At 50.3% G+C, this 24,142-nt stretch overlaps 1 protein-coding gene across 1 annotated transcript; it reads left to right on the top strand.

Annotated features, from left to right (window-relative positions):
- SDC4 (syndecan 4) lies at nt 1–23,300 on the top strand. The gene is made up of 5 exons (XM_039479398.2): nt 1–121; nt 12,354–12,492; nt 14,608–14,654; nt 17,601–17,799; nt 21,187–23,300. Exons 1-5 carry the CDS (start codon nt 56–58, stop codon nt 21,336–21,338), a joined length of 603 nt encoding a protein of 200 aa, XP_039335332.1. The 5' UTR covers nt 1–55; the 3' UTR covers nt 21,339–23,300.
- Nucleotides 23,301–24,142: the final 842 nt, after the last annotated feature.

The raw sequence follows: 24,142 nt of genomic DNA, 5'->3' as shown, positions 1-24,142 counted from the left end.
CGCCCGCCCGGGGCCACTAGCTGCTGCCTGCGCGTCCTCTCCCGTTCGTGGTGCCATGGCCTCCGCCCGTCTGTTCGCGCTGCTGCTGCTGCTCTTCGTAGGCGCCGCCGCTGCCGAGTCGGTGGGTGCTTGGAGGTCCCCGGGAGGGGGAATAGGGGGCGGGGCAGGCCGGTGTCCCCTTTGTTCCCGGGAGCCTGGGATCCGGCGGGGGCAGATCAGGGGGTACGCCGCCCCTAGCTGAACACTGAGGCCCGGGAAACTTTGTTGGAAACTTTGCTTCGGGGTCACGGGCCAGTTTCTCCACGCGCCGTGCGCCCCTCGCCTGTTGCTCTTGCCGCCTTCCCTGGCTTCAGCCCCAGGCTGCGGGCTCATTAGTGACTAAGCTGGTGTCAACTCTTAACTCCCACACTCTCGTCCCTTCCCTGGTGACCCTGGGGCAGGTTTGGAGCGCTGAATCCCCCTCCTCGCTCTCTGAGCGCCCAGAGCGGAAGGTTTTAGGATCCGAGGTAGCCTGGGGATCAGGGGGCTGCGTGTACTCGGAAGGGGGAGGGGTTTAGGGCTGTGCGAGGCCCTCTTTCACACACCAGGGAGAACAGAGCCCTGACCTCAGTTCTGGCCCCAGCTCTGTCATTGACTTGTGACTTAGGGCAAAGCCCTGTCCTTCTGAATCTCTTCCCAATACTGCACCAAGGGACTGAGGGAAGGGGACAAGAGGGGACTACCACTGCTTTAGGGTTTGTGGAAAGTTGGGGACTCTGCTTTTTCAAGGACAGAGGAGAGGAATGGTTTAGACTCAACACTTAGCCAGGAACTGAGCCTCTGCTTTCTGCAAGAAGTATGTTCATTTTTCCTCAATTGCAGATAAGAAATTGAAGCATCCACCTTGAGTGGGGTGAAGCGGGAAGGGGGAGAGAAGGCCTCAATGAGCCCAGAGAAACCTTTCCTTCTCACTGTCCACTGGTCTCCATCATAGCCGTCCCTGGGCCAGCAGAAGCTCTATCCATCCCCGCAACCAGTTGAGGAGAAGGGAGGCAATCTCATCTGGGAAGTTGGGGGCGTGGGAATTGCTGGTGATGGCAAACTTGCCCCACAGAGCCTGAGCTTTGTGCCCCCTTTGTGCCCTTTAGCCCCAGTTTTCAGAGCAAGCAGATCCTTGGAGTTTAACCATTAATGTTAATTTCTTTGAAAGCCTTGAGGCTCCTATTCTTCTGAGTTTACTTAGGGGGAGGTTGATTCTGCCTGCGGGCTCTTGATGAGGAATGAATGAGACCCCTAGGCAATACTACTGGCGTAATTCCAGACAGGCCATGATGATTGCAAACATTAGCAGACATTGTTCTAGTAACTTTCTAATGGGTATTATCAAGGAGCTTAATTCCAACAACAATCCTACTGTGTACTGTTCTTAAACTGGTCCTGTGGCTAGAGAGGTTAGGTAACTTGCCTAGGGTCACACAGTTAATTAATAAAAGGGTAAGTCTGATTCAAATTCAGGCAGCCAGGCTTCCAAGTTGTGGCTTTATCTTAACTTCTACTCTTTGTGCTATTCCAGTGTCCCATCCTTGGTAACTCAAGACAACTTAGAATCTGTTGAGATTTTAGGCCCGGAAGGCAAAGGAATTCTTAGGTAAAAGAAAACAAGGCCAGAGTGAAGGTGGTGACTTAACCTAATCCGAGGGGAACCGAGCCTAACCAAAGCACAGTGCTCTAAACTAGGCCCTGAAGGATATGCTGGGGTCTAGCAATTGGGGAAGCATCTGAAGGGCAGTACAGGGAAAAAGAGGAAAGGACCCAGGAGTTGCTGAGGTCACCATTTGCCCAGTCACATGCCAGTTTCCTCCCAGGGGCTGCTGAGCCTGCAGGTACTTCAGGGTGAGGAGCAGACAGCTGTGTCCTGGGGGCATTCTGAAGGATGTGTTTTGGGGGAAGCGGACAGTGTCAGTCCCTGCCTGGGTGGCCCATGAGGGAGACGTCAGCCCTGCAGCTGTTTCCTGAGAAAGGTGTCAAGTCTCATCCTGACCTCAGCTCTCCCCTTCCTGGCTAATGTCACAGACCTGGCTGTAGCTGGGGCACAGGGCTTCCCCTTTGGCCTATCCCCTGGCCCTCTTTTCTGGGTTGTGGTTGGAAAAATCAGACCTAGTCACAGTTGGCTTGGACTGACAAGAGAGATGATCCAGCGTGGCCTTTTCTTTTTGCAGGTGGAGAAAAGTGAGGCCCAGGGAGAAGGACTTTGCTAATAGCAGTTAGGATTCATAGAGTACTTTTTGTATGACAGCTATGCTGCATTTTATCCTCACCAAAAACCCATCACATGGGGATTCTATTATGCCTACTTTCCAAATGCGAGAGGTAACATGGTACTACTTTGGGTTAGCAGAGAGCATCCAGGACACCAGGGTCTCTAAGAGTCCTCCCATTGCGGGTGGTGTTCCCCCCACTGTTCCACCGTTCCCCGTACCACCCCCATGCTCTGGAAGGGAACCCAGGCTCAGTACCCAGCTGCCCTCTCCTCTGCTTGGCGGGGCTTGCTATACTAAACCAGTTCTTCCTGTCCAGCTGGGAGCATTCCCTGATCTGCCTTCCTGCCACTCCCTCTCTGACCAATTAAAGGCAGCCTTGTTTTGGGAGCCCCCTCCACCCAAAGGTGTTGCTGCCCAGGGCCACAGCCTACTTACTGACTTGGCCCCAGGCCCAGGTAGTTCTGGGGAAGTGTCTCCCACCCATCAAGTGTACTTCAGTTTAAGGACATTTCTGATCTACTGCGTCCTCTTCTGGATTACATGGGAGTGGGGTTGGCAGCGGAAGCCTAGGGGCTTCTAGGGCTCTTGAGTGAGAAGTGAGAGCTCTTAGGACTTGCTGAGCCCAGGGAGTTAGCAAACACCTAGGAAAATATGTGGGCCATGATTTGGAGGGTTCCGTAAGTTGCAGTGGAGGTCTCTTTCCCCTGGGCTGGCATCCCCCACCTTAAAATGAAAGGTTTGCCTCCAGAGTCCTTTCTAGCTTTGAATTTGATTAATAACTGAAATACCTGCCATTCAAAAGGGGTCTCTCTCTTGAAGGAATTAACTTGAGGGAATTAACATACTCTACCAAATTCTGAATCCCCTCCCCCTCCACCCCCACACACCCAAGGCAGGAACTCTGCTCTATTTGTTTCTGTGAAATACCTGTCCCCCTAGTTAGTTCTCAGGAAATGCTTGCATGAATGAATAAATTCATGTATGTAACTTTATTCCGAAAGGTTCATTAATGTTATTTATTGCTAGTATGCGTATCTCCCAGTACTGTGAGGTACTATTTTCTCTATTTTTACAGGAAATGGATGCTCAGAGGAATGCAGTGACTTGCTAAGGTCAGAACCAGGTCTGACTGATAGGGCAAGGTGGCTCGTTTGAGTGTCCTCAGAATATTTCAGATGAGGAAATTTGCTGGGTTTGAAGGTAGATGCCTTCGGTTCTACTTGGGCATTGCTGGGTGACCTTGAGCAAACATGCCCTGTCTCTGGGTCTCAGTGTCCACAACTGTAAAATAAGGAGGCTGGACCATTGCCTTCTAAGGGTCCTTTCTGCCCTCTAGAGCCCAGTGATGAGGGGAGGGGCCCTTTCCTGGCCTCCTTGATAAAGAGTCTAAACAAATCCCAGTCTCAGAAGAGAAGTGGGGGTCGGGGAACATTCAGCTCCTGCCATCCCCAGCTCCTAGAAACAGAGGGCTTTTCCAAGGACTTGGAGTGCTGAGCCGGCCTGAATGAGAAGCTGGGGAAGCCAGGCTGGGCTCCCAGCCCCAGCTCCCTGTTGGGAGAAGAAGTTGAAGCTGTCCTTCAACCTCCTGGTCTGGGCAGGCAGGTGTGAGTTCCAAATAAACGCTTAACATTGGGATAAGGGGCTGGACCAAGTGCCGTGAGTCACTGCCTGCTAGTGTAGCCTGCCTGAGTCACCCATTTCCTTGCAGCCTCATGGCTAATAGGACAGCTCTGTGGTGGGGGTGTTGGAATGGGCTCAGAGTTTTACTTCGTCCTTTGGGAGTCACTGTTTCAGTGTCCGGGGCCTTGAGGGGACATGCAGGAAGCTGGGTCCTGTACCTTCACAGCCCGTTGCCTGCGTGTGGGCCTTGACCTTGTACAGTGTGCAGCCAGTCCTCAAAATCGGGCTTTAGACCTCTGCAGGGCAGGTAGTACTTTTTTCCCCTTTAAGGCAAAACCGAGGCTGCAACTGGCCTGCGTTATTTCATAGAGCAAAGCTGGTACTGTTCAGGTGTGGTTTGCCCCCAGGATTCTCTGATGTTTGTGATGCCTCTTCTTTGCTTCCTGGGGCTGGCCAGAGGGCATTGAAACATCGCTTTGGTGTTAGGCAGACCTAACTCCAGACGTGTTAAGTCCACGTCTTACTAGCTACATGCATTCGGTCATGCTGCTCAACCTCTGAGCCCAACCCCCTGGTCTGTTAAGAAGATCATGATACCGGGGTGGCGAAGCTTAAAGGAAATGTCAGCCTGTAAGTAAAGGCACCTAGTGCCATGCCTGGTAGGGAGGAGGTGTTACTTAGTGACAGTTGCCTTCCTTGCCCAGGCCACCTTCATGCCAGGGGGTCCTGTGTCTGAAGATTCTGAGCCCAGGTCTCCTGGAAAGCTTTCTCCCATCCTCCTTATTTAACCCCACAGCTGGGAGGTGGGAAGGTAGAAGTCTAGGGTGGGGTTGTTGGAGTCCAAATCTCCTATTTGTTTATTTTAGAAGTGGGCTGTTTGCTAATTATCGAATGAGTTGATGTTTAAACAAGAACCAGCTCTGGGCAGCCCCACCTCTCCTGCTGGGATCTGCTCAGCCCTGTGCGGAGCCATTTGCAGCCTGGAGGGAGAGGGGGCAGGGGGTTTGCCAAGGGTACCAGGCTGCTCTGGATGCTGCCCAGGACTTAGGGTCACTCTCCTGTGCTGAAGGGGCAGTTTCTAGTCCTAAGGAGGCTGGGTGACTTCAAATAGCACTTTGAAGGGTGCGGTGTTTGTTGGTGGACTGAAAGGGTACAGTGTTCTGAAAAGCCAGTTTCTTGTACGTTTTCACTGCATGGTACCCTAGAGAGGGAGGAGAGAGACCACATATGTCAACAGTTAGGGTCTCATTTCACCTTGGAAGAACAAGCCTGACTTCTTGGGCTGGTTTGCCATTAACTAACTCAGGGGTGACCTTTGGGCACATTCTTGCACCTCACTGGGGCCTCTCTGGCCCTGTCTGCTGAAGGCTGGTTGACTGGAAGGAGGGTACATCCTAGCTCTGCTGCTCACCCAGGGACATACAGAGTTAACAAGTCACTTCGTTGATGTGAACCCCAGTGTCCTCTATAAAACACCTGTGACACTCAAGGGTCATAATCGGTGTTTGGCAAACTTGTAAAGGGCTGGCTTTATTAGCACCTAGACAAGGGTTCTTAACCTGGCCAGACTTTGGCTCTGGGGAGGTGGTGTCTGTGCACATGTTGAAAATGTAAACTGACAGTTACAGTTATTGGGTTTAGACCTTTTTATCCTTTCCAGGGGGCTCCAGTACTCCCTAAAAGGTCACTCTGATCTCAGCAGGTCTTTCTGGCTTTGACCTTCTGCAGTCATCCTTCCTCCCTCCCCCACTTCCCAGCCTGGTTCAAGCCTCCTGTTTCCCCCAACCCCCACCCTCAGCCCAGACCTTTCTATTTAGTGGCTGCCACCTCTTCAGGCTGCATCTCGCCCCTCCCCCATCCTCCAGGCCCGGGAGCTCTGCTGCTCCAGTTTTCTCTGGCACAGTAGAAGAGGCTGCTGGTCAGGTGACACCTGGGGTAATGGAAAGGGGAGGCAGGGAGAGGCTGGTATGTGTGGAAACAGTGACTTGGTGAAGCCCAGCAGTCAGCGGCCAGGCCTGCGGGGACTGGCGGTACCACTCCAAACTCTGGGCATGGGGGTAGGTGTGGCACATGGCAGGCCTGGTTACCCAGGGTGGGGATACTCCTTGCTTTGGGGAAGCCCTGCCGGAGCCATCTGTGAGACAGACTGCCCAGGTCTGGAGCATGGCTTCCCCGGGGGGCGGTGGGGGAGGCTGGGAAGGGGCAGGAAGCCAGCACCCAGGGCTGATCTAATCAGCCAAGACAAGGCTTCAGCGTGGGCTCTCTACTCTGCTCTGAGAACACAGAAGGTTTGTTTACATCCCGAGAGCCTCCCTGGCCCTTGGATCCAGCAGGGATTTCGGATCTGCTGCCTAGATTACAAGCTCCAGCTTCAATGCACCTCTGTCTCTGAGGCCCTGAGGGAGGCAGCCCCCTCCTGGCTGTCTCCACCGGTAATCGGAGCAATGCCCAACTTGGTTACTGGGCTGGGACAGAGGGAGGCTTGTCTCTTTGAGACCTGTCTTTTATAGATGGGGAAACTGAGGCTCAGAGAAGAGAATTATCCACGATCATCCAGGGAGTTAGTGAAAAGGGTACTGGATTAGCTCCTGGCAGGGAGACGTCCAGAGGCTCCTGAACCCTTCCCCCATTTCTAGCTGGCACCCTAGGATCCTGCAGTTCTTGCTAGGGAATGGGCTGCCCGGCGGCTTGGTGAAAAGCTGGTTGCTGTCTGTGCCAGGGCTGGCTGTCTCCTGAGTGATTGTGTTCAGAGTAACCCGACCTTGAAGGGGACATTTGAACCCTCACTCCACCCCCACTCCCAGACCTGGTTTAACTATTCAGGTATCAGAGCACCAGAGCATGAATTGGTGTGTAGGGTTTTTTTTAACCTTCTAGATTTTTTTGTTGTTCCTAAGTAGAATTTCAAGTGTTTCTGGTTACTGCCATTTGCTCCTTTGGGGAAGATAAAATATCGTCTTTACCTCTATCTGCTTAGGACAGGTGCTCAAAACTGTGTGACCTCGGGCAGCTCTCTGGCCATCTCTGCGTCTTTTTTTTTTTTTTGTGCACAGTCTGAAGGGACCTAATTGGTTCTCGAAAAGTCTCTGGACTCAGAAGCAAAATGATAACCCACTACAGGTTACATTCCTTTACAGTTTGCAAAGCACCATTTCTCTGTCCACAGACTAGCTTCCTTCCAGCAATGGAACTGCCTCTGCACGTTTTCCCAGGTCTCTGATCCTTTGAGCACTAATATCACTGGCCAGGAGGAAGGCAGGTTGGGGTTAATCACAGCCACTGTTCATTGATCACCTGCTGTGTCCCAGGCCACGTGCTGGTACCATTGCACACACGAATGCATTTCACTTAATCCTCATCACCCTGCAAGGTGCTACCAGCCCTAGTCACAAAAGAAGAAACAGGATTTCAGAGACGAAATAAACTCCCAAGCTCATTTAGTTAGGAAGTGGCAGGACTCACACTTGTGAGTTTGCCTTTATGCACAATCACTCTGGGTGGTAGAGTCACAATGTGGGCCCCAGGTTTTAGCCATTCTGGGGAACGTCTGGCCCTTAAGAAGTGGGTGGGGTAGGGGAGAACAGTGACTATTAGTGCACGCTGCTGGGGGTCTCCTGCTAGAAATCATTCTGGTGGGTCCAGGAGTTGGAGCCCCGGGTACTCACCATCCCCTTTCCCCACTAAATTTGGCTTGCCCAGTTATTACCCTTCTGGTCTTGTCTCCTGAAAGAAGGGTCAAGTGTGTCCCTGCCCCTACCTCCCCGGGGGAGGAGCCAGATGGGGGGAGGCTCTCATTAGTTCACAGTTACCCAAGCCCTGACCCTGAACTCCTCCCTGGTGCCCCAGCCAAGTTTCTGTTCCTTTGTTTAAGCAATATCATTTTCACCTCTGTTTACTCCTGGGCAGGAGCAGGGGTGCCCTGGAGCCCTGGTCCAGGTGGTGTGTTGTGGACTGGAAGGTTAGGCTAGAGAGATGTGAAGAGTGGGTGGCAGTGAGAAGCCTAGCTGTGGTTAGGATGTGGTCTTGAGAGAGAGCTGGATTTGAATCCCAGCTCTACCGCTTTCTAGTTGCATGACATTGGTTAAATGACTCAGCTGAACCTGAATTTTCTCATCTGCAAAATGGGTAGAGCACCTTGCAAGGCTGTTTTGTCAATTAAATGAACTTGTATAAACAAAGTACCCAGCATGGTGCTTGGCATGTAGTGGATACTCCTTTCAGTTGCTCATGCTTTTCCTGGGGTGACAGAAGCCATAGGATTTGGGGATAGGGTTGGGATGGGACCTTTTTGTAGCTTCATGCCTATAGCCAGAGAACTAGATGGGAAGTATAATGTAGTGACAGCTGCTGCCTGTGGATTTGCTGAGACCCTTAGGGGCAGCCAAGACCCTTGAAGGGAAGAGGAGACAATTCCAGTCTGGGAGCCAGGAGACCTAGGTTCTAAGTCCTTCTCTGCTGCCAGCTGAGTGGGTGACCTTGGCAAAGTCCCTTGTCTTCTTATCTGTTTGCTAGGTTGTAAAATCAGATGCGGTCTGTTGGCAGGTGTTAGTTTCTATAGAACAAAAGAGCACTTACCCTCCCTTCTTTCTCCCTAACAGTCTGGGGAAGAATCTAGGATTTCTAAACCCCTAGGCAGCAATCCCAGATCCCCACCAGCCACAGGGCCAGCAGCATCTGTGGGACCCAGGCCCACAGCCCTATTTTTTTGTTTTTTGGAGAGAGGGTCTTTCTCTGTCACTCAGGCTGCAGTGCAGTGGCACGACCATAGCTCACTGCAGCCTTGACCTCTTGACCTCCTAGGTTCAAGTGATCCTCCCACCTCAGCCTCCCAAGTAGCTGGGACCACAGATGTGCACGACCGAATTTGGCCGATTTTTATAGAGATGGGGTTTCACCGTGTTGCCCAGGCTGATCTCGAACTCCTGGGCTCATCCTCCCACCTTGGCCTCTCAAAGTGTTGGGATTAAGCCACTGTGCTCGGCCACCACTGTCTTACTAGTTGGGAATTTCTGTTGTGTGCTCATGAAAAGGACAAAGATACAGGGAGACTTGAGGGCCCAGGGAGGGTGCCTGTGTATGTACACACATGAACACACGTGCCTGGGCAAAGATGGGGTGAGCTGAGCAGAACAGACCACATTCTTAGCCAGGAGCAGGGCGGAGTCCCTTTCTGGTCAGGGCTGGGCCTGGCTGCTGGGTGGCCTGGTTCTTCAAAGCCACCCCAGACTGAATGGGCCTCATCTTAAAAGCGGGCGGAGGAGAGGAGGGCTGTTGGTGCCTTCCCAACCTTTACACAAGAAAAGAGCGATCGCCCACAGTCCCGCGGGGTTTGGTCTGGTCTTGCTAGCTGAGTCCTAAATGGCTCTTGCCCAATGGGGAGTTTCCTTCCCTCTTGTCAGAGGTCATGGGTGGAGAAAGGACCAAAACAGGGCAGAGAGCGGGTTTCCAGAGCTCCAGGAGGGACTTCATTCCCTGTGTCGCCTCATCACTAGTGGGAGCTGGAAGGAGTTTCTTCCCAGCCCCTTGACTGGCTGTAGGAGGGAAATCTTGGGCTCATCTAAATGCAGCCTTTGAAGACTCCATCCTTTCAGAGTTTGGAATAGGATCAAAATCCTTGCCGTGCCACAGAGCCCCGGGGTGACTTTAGACTAGATGCGTTTCTGTTTTGGAAACCCAGTGTAGAAAAGAAGGGTTAAGGATGAACCGGTGCTGGACTGGGGATCTTGGTTTCAGCCTTGGTTTTGCCGCTGACTTGCTGCAAGATCTTCACACCCCACCTGCCCTCACAGCCTTCATTTCTCTAATGCAAAATGGAGGTCATTCCTGACGGTCAATGGGCATGCTAATCCCATGGGTTGTTTTGAAATACTCCTTAGCACTTTGACGTCCTGAAAGGGAGGCTGAGTCATAAACAACATTCCTTGGCTTCTGGGGGCACTGAGGGGTGGAGAAAGGTCTCTCAGCTTGAGACAAGTCTTGTAATGGAACGACAGCCCCAGCCGAGGACTGTGACCCTGTCAACAAGTTGCCAAAGTGTACCTTCTTTCTTTCTCCCGGCTGGATTTGAGCCCCACTTAACGGGGCTTCCTTGGAGCCTGGGGTAGGCTGATGACCCAGTGTACATATGTGTTCACGCATGTGTTTATATGTTTGTGGTTAAAAGCCCAGGTGAATGACGCCTGGGTTCTGGTCTAGTGTGGCTACTTCCTGCTTGTGTGACCTTGGACGAATGACTTGACCTTTCTGAGCCCTGTTGTGAAAAGGACCTAGACAGGCTGTGCGCTTGGTTCGGGCCTGTCACTTGGGCTCCTGGGGGATCTGCAGCAGGAGATGGAGGTAGGAGCACAGGGACCCAGCCCTTAGGTACCGGCACTTGGGTAGCCACAAGGAACTTTCCTCCTGCTCTGCCAAACCAAAGCCACAGGCACGGGCTATGTGCGGGGGCTTAAATTCCAGCACCATTGGCCCAGCAGCTCCTGATTCCTGAGCCATGAAGTCATCTCTGACCAGGCCTTAACCTCTCTGGCTTCCCACTCCCACGGGTGCCAAGCATTCAGCAGAGATTCTCCCCACTCCCTGGGGTGAGAGTGATTCCTGCCCACTGCCTTCCCTGCACCTAGACCCTGCTCCCTTCCAGGAATCCAGCATCCTCCCGCTGTGGGGGTGGAAGAGGGAGCGTAAGGTCAGGTTCCACCTGCCTCTCCCCGGAAGCCCAGTGGCGGGAACACAGGAGTGCCTCCCAAGCAGCTTTCCTGGGCCTCTCCTGCAATGACAATAGCCTTATCTCAGGGACAGGTGTTCCTTCTCAGACACCCTCCTTTGTCAGTGGCAGTCTCAGCTGAGTGAAGGACAGTCTGGGATGTCTAAAACAGAGAGCTGGCCTCTTTCTATCCTGAGTTATGTAGTGAATGCTCTGTATGACCTTGCGCAAGTCCCTGCCCTCTTCCGGGGTCAAATCCAAGTTGTGTGAAACGGGAGGACAGGAGCTTCCTGGGTCCTGGCATTCTGTGGTTCTAGGCAGACATCCGGCTCCTGCAGTTACGGGGTCTGGGGGAGATGGGATGTCTTGCAGCGGGAGGGGCATGGTGTATTGAACTTGATGAAAAACCCCAACTCTCCTGGCAAATACTAGGCACTTTCATGTTTTAATTAGTAGAATAATGAACTTTGCTCAGAGCTGATGTTCTCGGGGCAAACAGAAGCCTGGGCCCAGAAGCTGGAGGAAGGGTGATGAGCATCCACATGTTTTCCATGCTCTTGAGGGATCTTTGTTCCCACTCCATGGAACTACAGGCTGACAGCAGGGTGACTGATGTACTGTAGGGCTGCCCTAGACCTCTGATACTTTCCTTTTGAAAGCTGTTTGGTGGGAGTGGTCCTGAGACTCTGTCGTGATCAGCTGTGTCTCCACGGGGTAGTGGGTGAAGGACACTTAACAGGTACTGGAGTGGATGGTCAGGGAAGGTGGGGATTGCGCCTCTCGGGGTCTGCACTGTGCTGGCAGCAGAGTAGATCTGAGGGAGATGTTTGGAAGGCAAGACTGAATCCAGGAGTGCACTCCTGAGTCATCAGGTCTGGGCAGCACCCTGACCTGAGGCTGTCTTAGGGTGTGTGTGAGCCAGCCCTGTCTGTCCCAGCCCAGACTGACTCAGCTGGGAAAAGTGTCCTGGACTGGGTAAGACCGGAGCCAGCAGCCCACTCTCTGCCTTGTGTGAATCAGCGGCCGCTGCATCACAGAGCCCTGGAGCAGAGCATCCCAGGGCCCTGTGCATGGGACTCCTGGCTCTGAAGTCAGGCAGGCCTGTGTGTACAATCCTCACTCTTCCATCGGCCAGCCGTGTCACCAAAAGAAAATGTCTTCCTGGGCTGTAAAACTAAGTTAATAACATGCCTTCAGAGTTACTAAGAACAGGGCCTGGCACATAGCAAGTGCTTGGTAAATGATACCTAGCCATATTAATAATTTGATTATTACCTCATTTACTATATTTATATTTTTTGAGACCGGGGTCTCACTCTGTAGCTCAGGCTGGAGTGCAGTGGCGTGATCTTGGCTCACTGCAACCTCTGCCTACCAGGTTCAAGCAATTCTCCTGTCTCGGCCTCTTGAGTAGCTGGGATTACGGGGCATACCACCATGCCCGGCTAATTTTCACATTTTTAGTAGAGATGGGGTTTCACCATATTGGCCAGGCTGGTCTTGAACACCTGACCTCAGGTGATCCACCCACCTTGGCCTCCCAAAGTGTTGGAATTACAGGCTTGAGCCACTGTCCCCAGCCTCATTTACTATTTTTATTTGCCCAAAATGGGAAAGAGACTTGCCTAAGGACACACGGCAAGTTAAAAGGGAGAGTGGGATCCAGGACACAGTTCTCAGACGGTGGCCTGGTCTCTTTCTAGTTTCTGAATTCCCACTTCACTAGCTTTCGGGGTTTGACTGTCACGGAGCATGGTGGATGTTGGCTGATGTGTCCCCTTTCTTTATCTTAGATACGAGAGACGGAGGTCATCGACCCCCAGGACCTCCTAGGAGGCCGGTACTTCTCCGGAGCCCTACCAGACGATGAGGATGTCGTGGGGCCCGGGCAGGAACCTGATGACTTTGAGCTGTCTGGCTCTGGAGATCTGGGTACGTAAGGTGTGGTGGGCAGGTGTGGGCACAAACCTGGAGGGAGTGGTGGCCTCACCAACCAGGAGGGTGACCATGCCTTGAGACTTGGATTTTTGTGGGGCTTTTCCTGAAGTGCCTTCCTCCTTCTCAAAAAAAAAAAGAGGGGGAGGTGGTGGGGGGAGATAAAAGTAACTGGATTAACTGTTTCCATCCCTGAGAGCCCCATAGGGCAAGTTGTATGCTGCTTTGAAGTAAGTCACTGGTAGCTCTGGGTTTTCTGAGCTCCAGCCTGAACCTCTCCTCATAGGCTCTTCTCTTTGCTGCAGAGCATGGTGGGGGAGGGGTGAGGGTAGGATGGGTGGCAGGACAGGGTGGGGGTGGGGAAGGAGGACCCAAAGAGTGTTTTCCATTCTTTGAAAGGAAAAGTTCCAGCCTGGGCAACATGGTGGGAGCTTGTCTCTACAAAAACACAAAAATTAGCCAGATATGGTGGCATGGATCTGTAGGAGTCCCAGCTACTTGGGAGGCTGAGGTGGGAGGATCCCTTGAGCCTAGGAGGTTGAGGCTGAAGTGAGTCGAAATCATGCTACTGCAGAGAAAGGAAAAGTAGCAGCTTAGAAGTGGGGATGAGGTGGGAGGGGGCATGAGTGAGCAGAGAAGTGGTTGGGAAACCAAGAACAAGTATCTGCTTCAGAGGAGATTGGGGTGGGTGAAGGGCCCAGACAGCTAATGAGACGTGCCCCCTCCTATGTGCAGAGAGGCGTTAATGATTGCAAGTTATAGCTTTGGAGTCACTCAGATAGTCCTGAGTTCAAGTCTCCATCCTGTGTGAACTGAGCCTCAGTTTTCTAATCTGTATAATGGGAATACATAAGACAGTACATCAGTGTTGTGTGAACTGAAATGATTTAAAGCCTTTGGCACACACCAAGCACTCAGTAAGTGTGTGTTCAGTTTTTGAAAAAAATAAATTTTATGGCTGGGCGTGGTGGCTCATGCCTGTAATCCCAGCACTTTGGGAGGCTGAGGCGGGCATATCATGAAGTCACGAGTTCGAGACCAGCCTAGCCAACACGGTGAAACCCCGTCTCTACTAAAAATACAAAAATTAGCCGGGTGTGGTGGCAGATGCCTGTAATCCCAGCTACTCGGGAGGCTGAGGTGGGAGAATTTCTTGAACCTGGGAGGTGAAGGTTGCAGTGAGCCGAGATCGTGTCACTGCACTCCAGCCTGGGTGACAGAGTAAGACTCTGTCTCAAACAAAATGAATAAATATATAAATAAATTAATTAATTTTATGTGCATTTAAGGCATACAACATGATGTTATGGGATGCGTATAGATAGTAAAAAGGTTACTAAAGCAGACCTAATTAACACATTCATCATCTCACATAGTCACCCAGTAAATGTTTTAATATTGCAGTTGGAGTTTTCCTTTTCAAAAGTTAATTCTCTGAGGATCTTGTTAAAATGTAGATTTTGATTCAGTCAGCCCTGAAATTTTACATTTTTCTTCTCTCTTTTTTTCTTTTTTTTTGAGACGGAGTCTTGTTCTGTTACCCAGGCTGGAGTGCAGTAGCACAGTCTTGGCTCACTGCAACCTCCGCCTCCTAGGTTCAAGCAATTCTCCTGCCTCAGCCTCCTGAGTAGCTAGGATTACAGGCACCTGCCATCATGCCTGGATAATTTCTGTATATTTAGCAAAGACAGCTTTTATTATGTTGGCCAGGCTGGTCTTGGACTCCTGACCTCATGTGATCCACCCACCTTGGCCTCCCAAAGTGCTGGGATTGCAGGCATGAGCCACGATGCCTGGCCTTGAAATTCTACATTTCTAACCAGCTCTCAGGTGTTGCTATTGGTTTTTGGATCCACACTTTGCATAGCAAGGGTTTGGAGCTAATGAAGCTTTTGCCCAGCTGCCAGCTCACACATTCCGGTGAAAGAGCCAGGGGGTGGGTCTTAGGAGCCCCAGATGGATGACTGAGGTGTAGGGTTAGGGAAGCTCCCTTGGTGGACATTAAGTATTTGACAGCTAGTTGTAAGGTGGAACTCCCACCAGCCCTGGCTGAAGGGGTCATTTTCCTGGGGTAATGGACCTCACACTCACACAGCTATTCTGACCTTACAGATGATTTGGAAGACTCCAAGATGGGCCCTACAGTGATCCATCCCTTGGTAAGTAGCTACATGCTTCCACCTCTTCCACTTTGCTTCTGTATAGCAGACCTATTAGAAAAGGCAGAAAATGCAGCCCCCACAGGGAGAATAAGTGACGGATCTTACCCCACTATGCAGGAAGGCTTTTTAAAAATCTGGCCCTGGGCTGGGCATGGTGGCTCAGGCCTATAATCCCAGAACTTTGGGAGGCTTGAGGTCAGGAGTTCAAGATCAACCTGGGCAACGTGACGAAACCTGGTGTCTACAAAAATACAAAAATTAGCCGGGTGGGGTGGCCTGTGCCTGTAGTCCCAGCTATTTGAAAGGCTGAGGTGGGAGAATGGCTTAAGTCCAGGAGGCTGAGGTTGCAGTGAGCCAAGGTCGTGCCAGTGCACTCTAGTCTGGGTGACAGAGCCAGACCCTGTTTAAAATTTTAAAAAAAATCTGGCCCCAATCTCATTTTGTAGGTTGCTGGAAGGCCATCATCCCTGCAGGAATCGTCACTGTCAACACCAACTCCTTTTCTCTACATTTATAGCTATTTCCTAGCATTGATATAAAAATATATATACAGGCCAGGTACAGTGGCTAACACCTGTAATCTCAGTACTTTGGGATACTGAGGTGGGCAGATCACCTGAGATCAGGAGTTCAAGACCAGCCTGACCAACATGGTAAAACCTTGTCTCTACTAAAAATATAAAAAGTTAGCCAGGTGTGGTAGCGTGCACCTGTAGTCCCAGCTACTTGGGAGGCTGAAGCAGAAGAATAGCTTGAACTCAGGAGGCAGAGTTTGCACTCCAGCCTTGGCAACAGAGTGAGACTCCGTCTCAAAAAAAAAAAAAAAAAAAAAAAAAGGTACCCTAACTCTATGAACTGCATTTTTTACTTAGAGTGGTCATGAGTATTTCCCTGCATAATTAAATGTTCTTGTCATTTTTATAGGCTGCATAATAGTTTACCCAATTCCCTTTCTTGATGGAAAAATGGTTTATAATTTCTTAAATTTTAAAATTAAAACACTGCAGCAAGCATCTTTTTTATTTTTGCAGAGCGATAAGTTTTCCAAGGAAGGCAGGGGTGGCCAATTCCCAGAACTGGGGGTCCTCCCCTTTTTAGACCACGTAGAATAACTTCCTGACTTTGCCAGGGGTTTGTAAATTGTCATGGCACTGATTGGGACTGTCTCTTAGCATGCTAATGTATTATAATTAGCATATAATGAACAGCAAGGCCGACTAGAGGTCAGTTTTGTTGCCTTCCTGGTTTTGGTGGGTTTTGGCCAGCTTTTTATTGCAACCTGTTTTATCAGCAAGGTCTTTACGACCTGTACCTTGTACCGACCTCCTATCTCATTCTATGACTTAGAATGCTTAACTTACCGGGAATGCAGCCCAGCAGGTCTCAGTCTTATTTTACCCGGCCCGTATTCAAGAGGTAGGCACTCTGGTTCAAACACCTGACATTTCCCCCGCTCCCTTTTATAAGAGAACCCTTAATCCTAAGGGTGGCAGAGGGACGAAGATCCATCTTCTGTAGCTTCTTCCTGCTGAATAGGGTAATGATATTCCCTCTCGTATCTATGGTAGAGAGGAGCTCAGTCAGAAAGCGCCAGTATGGTGCGGGCCGTTCATAACTCTTAGTTCTGACAAAAGGTGACATCCAAAGTCCTCCAATCATGCTGCAGTCTCTTTCCTTTGGGTCTGGGTCTCCTCTGTCTTGTCTCTTCTGCGGTTCGCCAGAAAGATGTTACCAGAAAGCGGTCTCGATCCAGACCCCAAGGGAGAGGGTTCTTGGATCTTGCACAAGGTAGAGAGTTCAGGGTGAGACCATAAAAAGAAAGCAAGTTTATTAAGAAAGTGAAGGAATAGCCGGGCGCGGTGGCTCAAGCCTGTAATCCCAGCACTTTGGGAGGCCGAGGCGGGTGGATCACGAGGTCGAGAGATCGAGACCATCCTGGTCAACATGGTGAAACCCTGTCTCTACTAAAAGTGCAAAAAATTAGCTGGGCGTGGTGGCACGTGCCTGTAATCCCAGCTACTCAGGAGGCTGAGGCAGGAGAATTGCCTGACCCCAGGAGGCGGAGGTTGCGGTGAGCCGAGATCGCGCCATTGCACTCCAGCCTGGGTAACAAGGGCGAAACTCCGTCTCAAAAAAAAAAAAAAAAAAAAGAAAGTAAAGGAATAAAAGAATGGCTACTTCATAGGCAGAGTAGCTGCAGCAAGCATCTTGTACACACAGTCTCCGAAGAGCTCCTTACAATAGAGTTTCCAGGGTAAAACTGCCACCTTTAAAGGGCAAGCGACGTCTCAGGTTTTGCCAAATTGATTCCAGAGTGGTTGCTCTAGAATAACCATTGGCCAGCAGTGCATGAGAGCACTTGCTTCCCTTTTGCCTTGGTCGCATTCATTTTTCTTTTCTTTTCTTTTCTTTCTTTTTTTTTTTTTTTTTTTTGAGATGGAGCCTTGCTCTGTTGCCCAGGCTGGAGTGCAATGGTGTGATCTTGGCTTACTGCAACCTCTGACTCCTGGGTTCAAGAGATGCTCCTACCTCAGCCTCCCGAGTAGCTGGGATTTATAGGCGCCTGCCACCATGCCCAATTAATGTTTTTATTTTTTAGTAGAGACGGGGTTTCGCCATATTGGTCAGGCTGGTCTCAGACTCCTGACCTCGGGTGATCTGCCTGCCTCAGTTTCTCAAAGTGCTGGGATTACAGGCGTGAGCCAACTGAATGCCCAGCAGATTGCATTCATTTTTTCATTTGGGACAGATATAGAAAAGTTGGGGGATAAGGATTTTGGCAGCATAATTGTGGAGCGGCTCTTGCCGGTTTCTGCTCCAGCACCACATGGTTTAGCTGAATATGGCAGAACCAGATCCTTTGCCTGGCTGAATGTGCCTGTTCCCTGCCCGGAGTTTCTCCTAAAATATGCTGAGTGTCTCTTCCCCTTTCCACCCATCCAGGTGTCTCTAGATAACCACATCCCTGAGAGGGCAGGGCCTGGGAGCCAGATCCCCGCCGAACCCAAGAAACTGGAGGAGAATGAGGTTGTCCCCAAGAGGATGTCACCCTTTGAAGAGGGTGAGGATGTGTCCAACAAGGTGTCCATGTCCAGCACCGTGCAGGGCAGCAGCATCTTTGAGAGAACAGAGGTCCTGGCAGGTAAGGTCCCATGCTGCTGCTAAAATGCCTTGAAGGGGGACAGAGGGCTCCATGGCTGAAAGCCCCTGCAGGCAGGGATGCCTCCAGCCCATAAGACTCCTTGATTCCCCTTCCTTTTGCCCACTTAGGTTGCCCTAGAACATTGAAGGACTACACCTCCCTTATGGGGTGGCTCTGACTGTGCAGCCTGGTGGAGGGAGAGGAAGAAGTGCCTATCAAAGGCTTCTAAAAAATAGGCATTGAGTCATTCCCTTGCCTTAAGTTCTTCTCGTTTATTTTTCAAAGGAGTTTCACTGTATGGGTTTGGCATCAGGGAGTTAATCATCAAAAGTTAATTTCCCTTGAAAGTCTGGAGGCTCCTTCAAATTGGGTTATTTTCCCCTTCCGCTGCTTTATCACTTGGTAGCCTTGTGACCTTGGCGGAGAAGCTTTTGAACTGGATAAGCCTCAGTTTTTTATCTGTAAAATGGGTACAGTGATACCTCCTGGGGTTGATACAATGAGTCTGTGAAAAAGAAATTTTTTTGAAATCACTTTGCACACTGTAAAGAACTGTTCTGATTTGTTAGTGTTGTTTGTCGTTAAATTGTCACTGACCCCTTCAGTAGGTGAGGCACAGGGTGTCTTCATGTGAGAGCCTCGGGAAGCAGAAGTTTGGTCTCAACCGAGAGTTCTTTACTGGAATGTGCATTGTGAGGAAAGATATGTCCCAGGGTGTTGTCAACTGGTTGGAGGGAACTCCCCAAGGTCATGCTGAGGGCCAGTCTGGATGAACCAGCCTGGTGAGTGGGCACCCTGGGCTTAGGCTGGTAACTCCTGTCTCCTGGGAATCAACAGGGCCAGCGGCTCCGAGGAGGCTTGAGCTACAGAGAAAGAGCCCTGTGCCAAACATCAGTGGCCTGGCTTCATCCAGGACAGATGAAAGGTCTCACCTGTCTCTGGTAAAGAGGGTCCTTGGAGGCACAACCCCAGGTTACTGGGCCCGCCTCAGCCCTGACCCTGGCTTCTTGGCATCTCAGCCAAAATTCTTTTTACTTTTCTTTCAAAAGTAAAAAAGATTTGCTTAAGGTTTTGGATTTGCATTAGGATTTGCTTTAATTAACTAAAAGTTCTATGGCTTCTAAAGAAAAATTTGAAAACCACTGATTAATCCAAGCAACTGCTTCGTATACATGGGGAGACTGAGGCCCAGGCTTTGGGCCACATAGTAAGAAAGAACTGAAGCCAGTTCATCTGTTGAATCTTCCATTTGAGAATTATCCAGCATGAGAGCCTTCTGTGAAAAGTTACGTTGTTAGCTGGTGACGTGGAATCCCCCATTCCAGAAGCTTTATTCAGCACCCAGGAGCTTGATTAAATGCTTGCTATATGCTGTATGATTCCTGTGCCCCTCCTTGGGTCCCTACAACACAAAACGGAGTCTAAAGAACTTACATGAAGTCACAAAGCCAGGAAGTGGTCGACCTGGCATTTGGACCTAGGACCACAGTCAGCTTCTGAGCCCGTGCTTGAAACTTGACCCTGTGGGGTGTCCCAGCACAGACCCAGGGCCTCATGGAGGAACCGGGGTCATCAGAGGGAAAGGTGATAGAGACGAGAATAGGGTTGATGCCTCGTATTTCATGTGCTTTCTTTGGCACCTCCTGGGGGTACTTTTTTGCTGTTTTTCATAGGAATTTTCTGCTGCTCGCTCATACCCAAGAAAGCACCTTGCTTGAGTCCTCTGTGCCACTCTGTCCCCATTGTGTACGTAGATTTGTAGTGTGTGCAGGGATGGAAAATTAATCTTCTTAGCCTGAGTAAGACCGAATTAGGGGACTCAATCTGCCACAGAAGGGATTCTGTGAGGCATCCCTGCCCCTAGCAAACAGGAATGAGTCATTCAGGCCACCTGGCAGAGTGGACAGATCAGACCCACCAGACCCACTCACAGCCCATCTTTGCCCGACACTAGCTTGGTTTTCCTCTTGGAGCCCGAATGTGTCATTTACTCAGCACTTCCTGTTGAGCACACCTGATTCAGGGGGCTCCGGACACAGACACAAACCTCAGACCTTTACAGTGAATGAATCTTGAGAATATGCTGTGCACTAGGAGCTGTTCTAAGCACTTTAAGTGGATTAATTTATTTAATCCTTAGGATAAATGTATGAGAAAGGTATGGCTGTTTCCATTTTGCAGTGATGGAGATGAAGGCAACTTGTCCCGAATCACACAGCCAGGAAGTGGGAGAGGCAGGAGTGGAAACCAAGCCTTAGCTACTGAGTTCTGTATGTAATTGTAGCTTAAAATCTTGGAAATTAGTACATTCTGGATGTGTGCACTTTGGATGTACCTACCTGCCTATGAAGTGTAGGCTGTCTAGGTACATACGCACACAGGAATTGCTAGAGAGTGCCCCTGTGCTAAGGACTGCAGGATAAATATGTCTGCAGGGATTTCCATAGCCTGCCGCTTTGCTTTCTCCTCTTAGTGCTAGGCTCTTGCAGGGAAGTCCGCTTGGTGTTTGGAAAGAGCCTGGGCTTTAGACTCAGGCAGATGTGGGTTAAATAGTGGCCTTGTCACTAGCCCTGTGGTCTTCAGTGACTTAAAATGCTAACAACCCCCTTCTTATAACTGGGGCCGTGAGATCAACTTAAATAAGGTATTGGCTGGGCACAGTGGCTCATGCCTGTAATCCCAGCACTTTGGGAGGCTGAGGCAGGCAGATCAGGAAGTCAGGAGATCGAGACCATCCTGGCCAACATGGTGAAACCCTGTCTCTACTAAAAATACAAAAATTAGCTGGGCATGGTGGCATGCACTCGTAGTCTCAGCTACTCGGGAGGCTGAGGCAGTAGAATCGCTTGAACTCAGGACGGGGAGGTTGCAGTGCGCCAAGATCGTGCCACTGCACTCCAGCCTGGGTGACGGAGTGAGACTTCATCTCAAAAAAAAAAAAAAAAAAAAAAGGCCGGGCGCGGTGGCTCAAGCCTGTAATCCCAGCACTTTGGGAAGCCGAGGTGGGTGGATCACGAGGTCGAGAGATCGAGACCATCCTGGTCAACATGGTGAAACCCCATCTCTACTAAAAATACAAAAACTAGCTGGGCGTGGTGGCGCGTGCCTGTAATCCCAGCTACTTAGGAGGCTGAGGCAGGAGAATTGCCTGAGCCCAGGAGGCGGAGGTTGCGGTGAGCCGAGACCGTGCCATTGCACTCCAGCCTGGGTAACAAGAGCGAAACTCCGTCTCAAAAAAAAAAAAAAGGGCATCCACTTGCCTGGCACAGGCAGTGGTGACGGTGAGGATGTCTGATTGTAACAAAACTGACGGGGGAAAGAGAGGTGTTCATCCCTAGGTCCTGATGAGGAGCTCTCACCTCTGCCTCTCCTCTTCCTCCTCTCCAGCTCTGATTGTGGGTGGCATCGTGGGCATCCTCTTTGCCGTCTTCCTCATCCTACTGCTGGTATACCGCATGAAGAAGAAGGATGAAGGCAGCTATGACCTGGGCAAGAAACCCATCTACAAGAAAGCCCCAACCAACGAGTTCTACGCGTGAAGCTTGCTCTTGGGCACTGGCTTGGACTTTGTGGGGAGGGAGGCCAGGGGATTTTGAAGGGTGGACATTAGGGTAGGGGGAGGTCAACCTAATACTGATTTGTCAGTATCTCCAGCTCTGATTACCTTTGAAGTGTTCAGAAGAGACGTCATCTTCTACTGCTCTGCTAGGTTCTTCTTGATCTTTAGGGCTCAGTTGCCCTGGCAGAAAAATAGGTTAAACTTGGCCTTTCTGAAGGCCAGCCTGGGATTGGATCATGTCTTAAACTTCCAGCTGAGAATCTAGGTCTGGCCTCAAGCCCATACCAACCATGCTTCATCCAGAGCTTCTCTGAAGCCAGGGGGCTAATGGGTGTTGTGTGAGTCTCTGCTGGAGGTCTGCCCCCAGTGGCCTTCCTCCCTCCCTGTCACAGCCTGTCTCTTGGCCAGGAACTGGGGGAAGGACCTAGAATCACCTGCACCTTGAGATGTCTCTGCAAATGGGTACTTGTGATCACATTATGGGAGTCTCTGTGGTATATACCTTGGGCCATTCTAGGCTCTTTCAAGTGACTTTGGAAACCTCCCCTTTTTTTATTTTGGGGGGAGGATGGGGAGAAGAGCTGAGAGTTCATGCCGAAATGGATTTATAGAATATTTGTAAATCTATTTTTAGTGTTTGTTTGTTTTTCTAATGGTTCATTCCTTTGTGCGGAGTGTATCTCTGCCTGGGCAAGAGCGTGGAGGTGCTGAGCCGTCTTCACTCTCTCGCACATTTCCACAGCACCTGCTAAATTTGTATTTAGCATTTTGTTTTTGTTTTGTTTTTGTTTGTTTCTTGAAAATGAGAGAAGAGCCGGAGAGATGATTTTTATTAATTTTTTTTTTTTTTTTTACTATTTATAGCTTTAGATAGGGCCTCCGCTTTCCTCTTCTCTCTTTGTTCTCTTTCATTGAACCCCTTCCTCAGTTTTTTAAAAATACTTTAAACCCCCCTCCCGATGACCTTGGCCCTTTCTGAAGCTGCTTCCTCTTATAAAATAGCTTTTGCCGAAGCATAGTTTTTTTTAGCAGATCCCAAAATATAATGAAGGGGTTGTTGGGATATTTGTGTCTGTGTTCTTATAATATATTATTATTCTTCCCTGGTCCTAGAAAAATAGATGAATATATTTTTTCAGGAAATAGTGTGGTCTTTCCAGTTTGATGTTGCTGGGTGGTCGAGTGAGTGAATTTTCACGTGGCTGGGTGGGTTTTTGCCTTTTCCTCTTGCCCTGTTTCTGGTGCCTTCGGATGGGGCTGAATAGCTGAGGTAGATGGTTCTACCCTTTCTGCCTTCTGTTTGGGACCCAGCTGGTTTGCTCTGGTTGGCCTTCTTCAAGCTCTAGCGTGTGCTATTCAATACAGTAACCAACTGCGGCTGTTTAAAGTTAAGCCAATTACAATCACCTAAGATTAAAAATTCCTTCCTCAGTTGCACTAACCACATTTCTAGAGCCGTCACTGTATGTGGCTCGTGGCCACTATATTGACAGCAGAGAGCATGTCCATCTATTGGACAGCACTGTTCTAGAGAACTAAACTGGCTTAACAAGTCACAGCCTAAGCTGCGCTGGGACGACCCTTGTCTCCCTGGGTAGGGAAGGGGGAATGGGGGAGCGTTGATGAGGCCCCAGTTGGGGGTCTGTTGTCTGGGACCCTCCCTCTCCTGAAAGGGGAGGCCTGGTGGCTTGGCCTAGGCAGGCCGTGTCTCTTCCTGACCCCAGTGGCTGCGGTGAGGGGAACCACCCTTCCTTGCTGCACCAGTGGCCATTAGCTCCCGTCACCACCCCAACCGAGGGTCCCAGCCGGCTGGATCCTCTTCTGTCCCCACTGCCCCCCGGGCTGAGTTGGAGCGCGCACCTCCTCTGTAGGCACCTCTCACACTGTTGTCTGTTACTGATATTTTTTTTGATAAAAAGATAATAAAACCTGGTACTTTCTAGACTGCCTGCCTCTCATTTTCGTTCATAACAAGTCGTCCCTTTGGGGCTCTGTACCCCCTTGATCTCAGTGGAGCATGAAGAAACTTCCCAGACCAAATCCCCTACAGGGTGCCAGACATGCTGGGGGTAGGCAGGGGGTGGGGCAGAGTTGTAAGAAGGCAGGAAGGGGTCTAGAGAGCGAGGAAGACGCCAGAACATGCACACTGATGGCTTCCGCAGCGTGTCACCCCCTATGTCAGGGTTTTGTTTAGGTGGCACTGTGTTGAAATAGCAAACACAAAAATCTTTTTTTTTTTTTTTTTTTTTTTTTTTTTTTTTTTTTTTTTCTGAGACGGAGTTTCACTCTTGTTGCCCAGGCTGGAGTGCAGTGGTGCGATCTCAGCTCACTGCAATTTCCCACTCCCAGGTTCAAGAGATTCTCCTGCCTCAGCCTCCTGAGTAGCTGGGATTACAGGCATGCACCACCATGCCCAGCTAATTTTTGTATTTTTAGAAGAGATGGGGTTTCTCCATGTCGGTCAGGCTGGTCTCAAACTCCCGACCTCAGGTAATACACTCACCTGGGCCTCCCAAAGTGCTGGGATTACAGACCTGAGCCACCTCGTCCAGCCCAAAAATATTTGAATTTAGTTGCCAACCAGAGAAATCAGATTTCTCATGAGAATCCAGATTTCTCGCTTTTCTTGGGAAAAAAACCTAAAAACTTGGCCACTGTCAGCCTACCTGGCAACAAGGGAGAGCTGCTGAGCAGCAGGCACCCATCTAGAGGTGGACTCTCTACACCAGTCTCCCGTTTGCTTCACTCAGGGCACTGCTGCAGGCAGGCTGGCTGGCAGGCTCT

The sequence above is a fragment of the Saimiri boliviensis genome, chromosome 9 (assembly GCF_048565385.1).
Source record: "Saimiri boliviensis isolate mSaiBol1 chromosome 9, mSaiBol1.pri, whole genome shotgun sequence".
Lineage (NCBI taxonomy): Eukaryota > Metazoa > Chordata > Mammalia > Primates > Cebidae > Saimiri > Saimiri boliviensis.
Note: the sequence above shows the minus strand (reverse complement) of the source record. Positions and strands in the feature narration are given on the sequence as shown.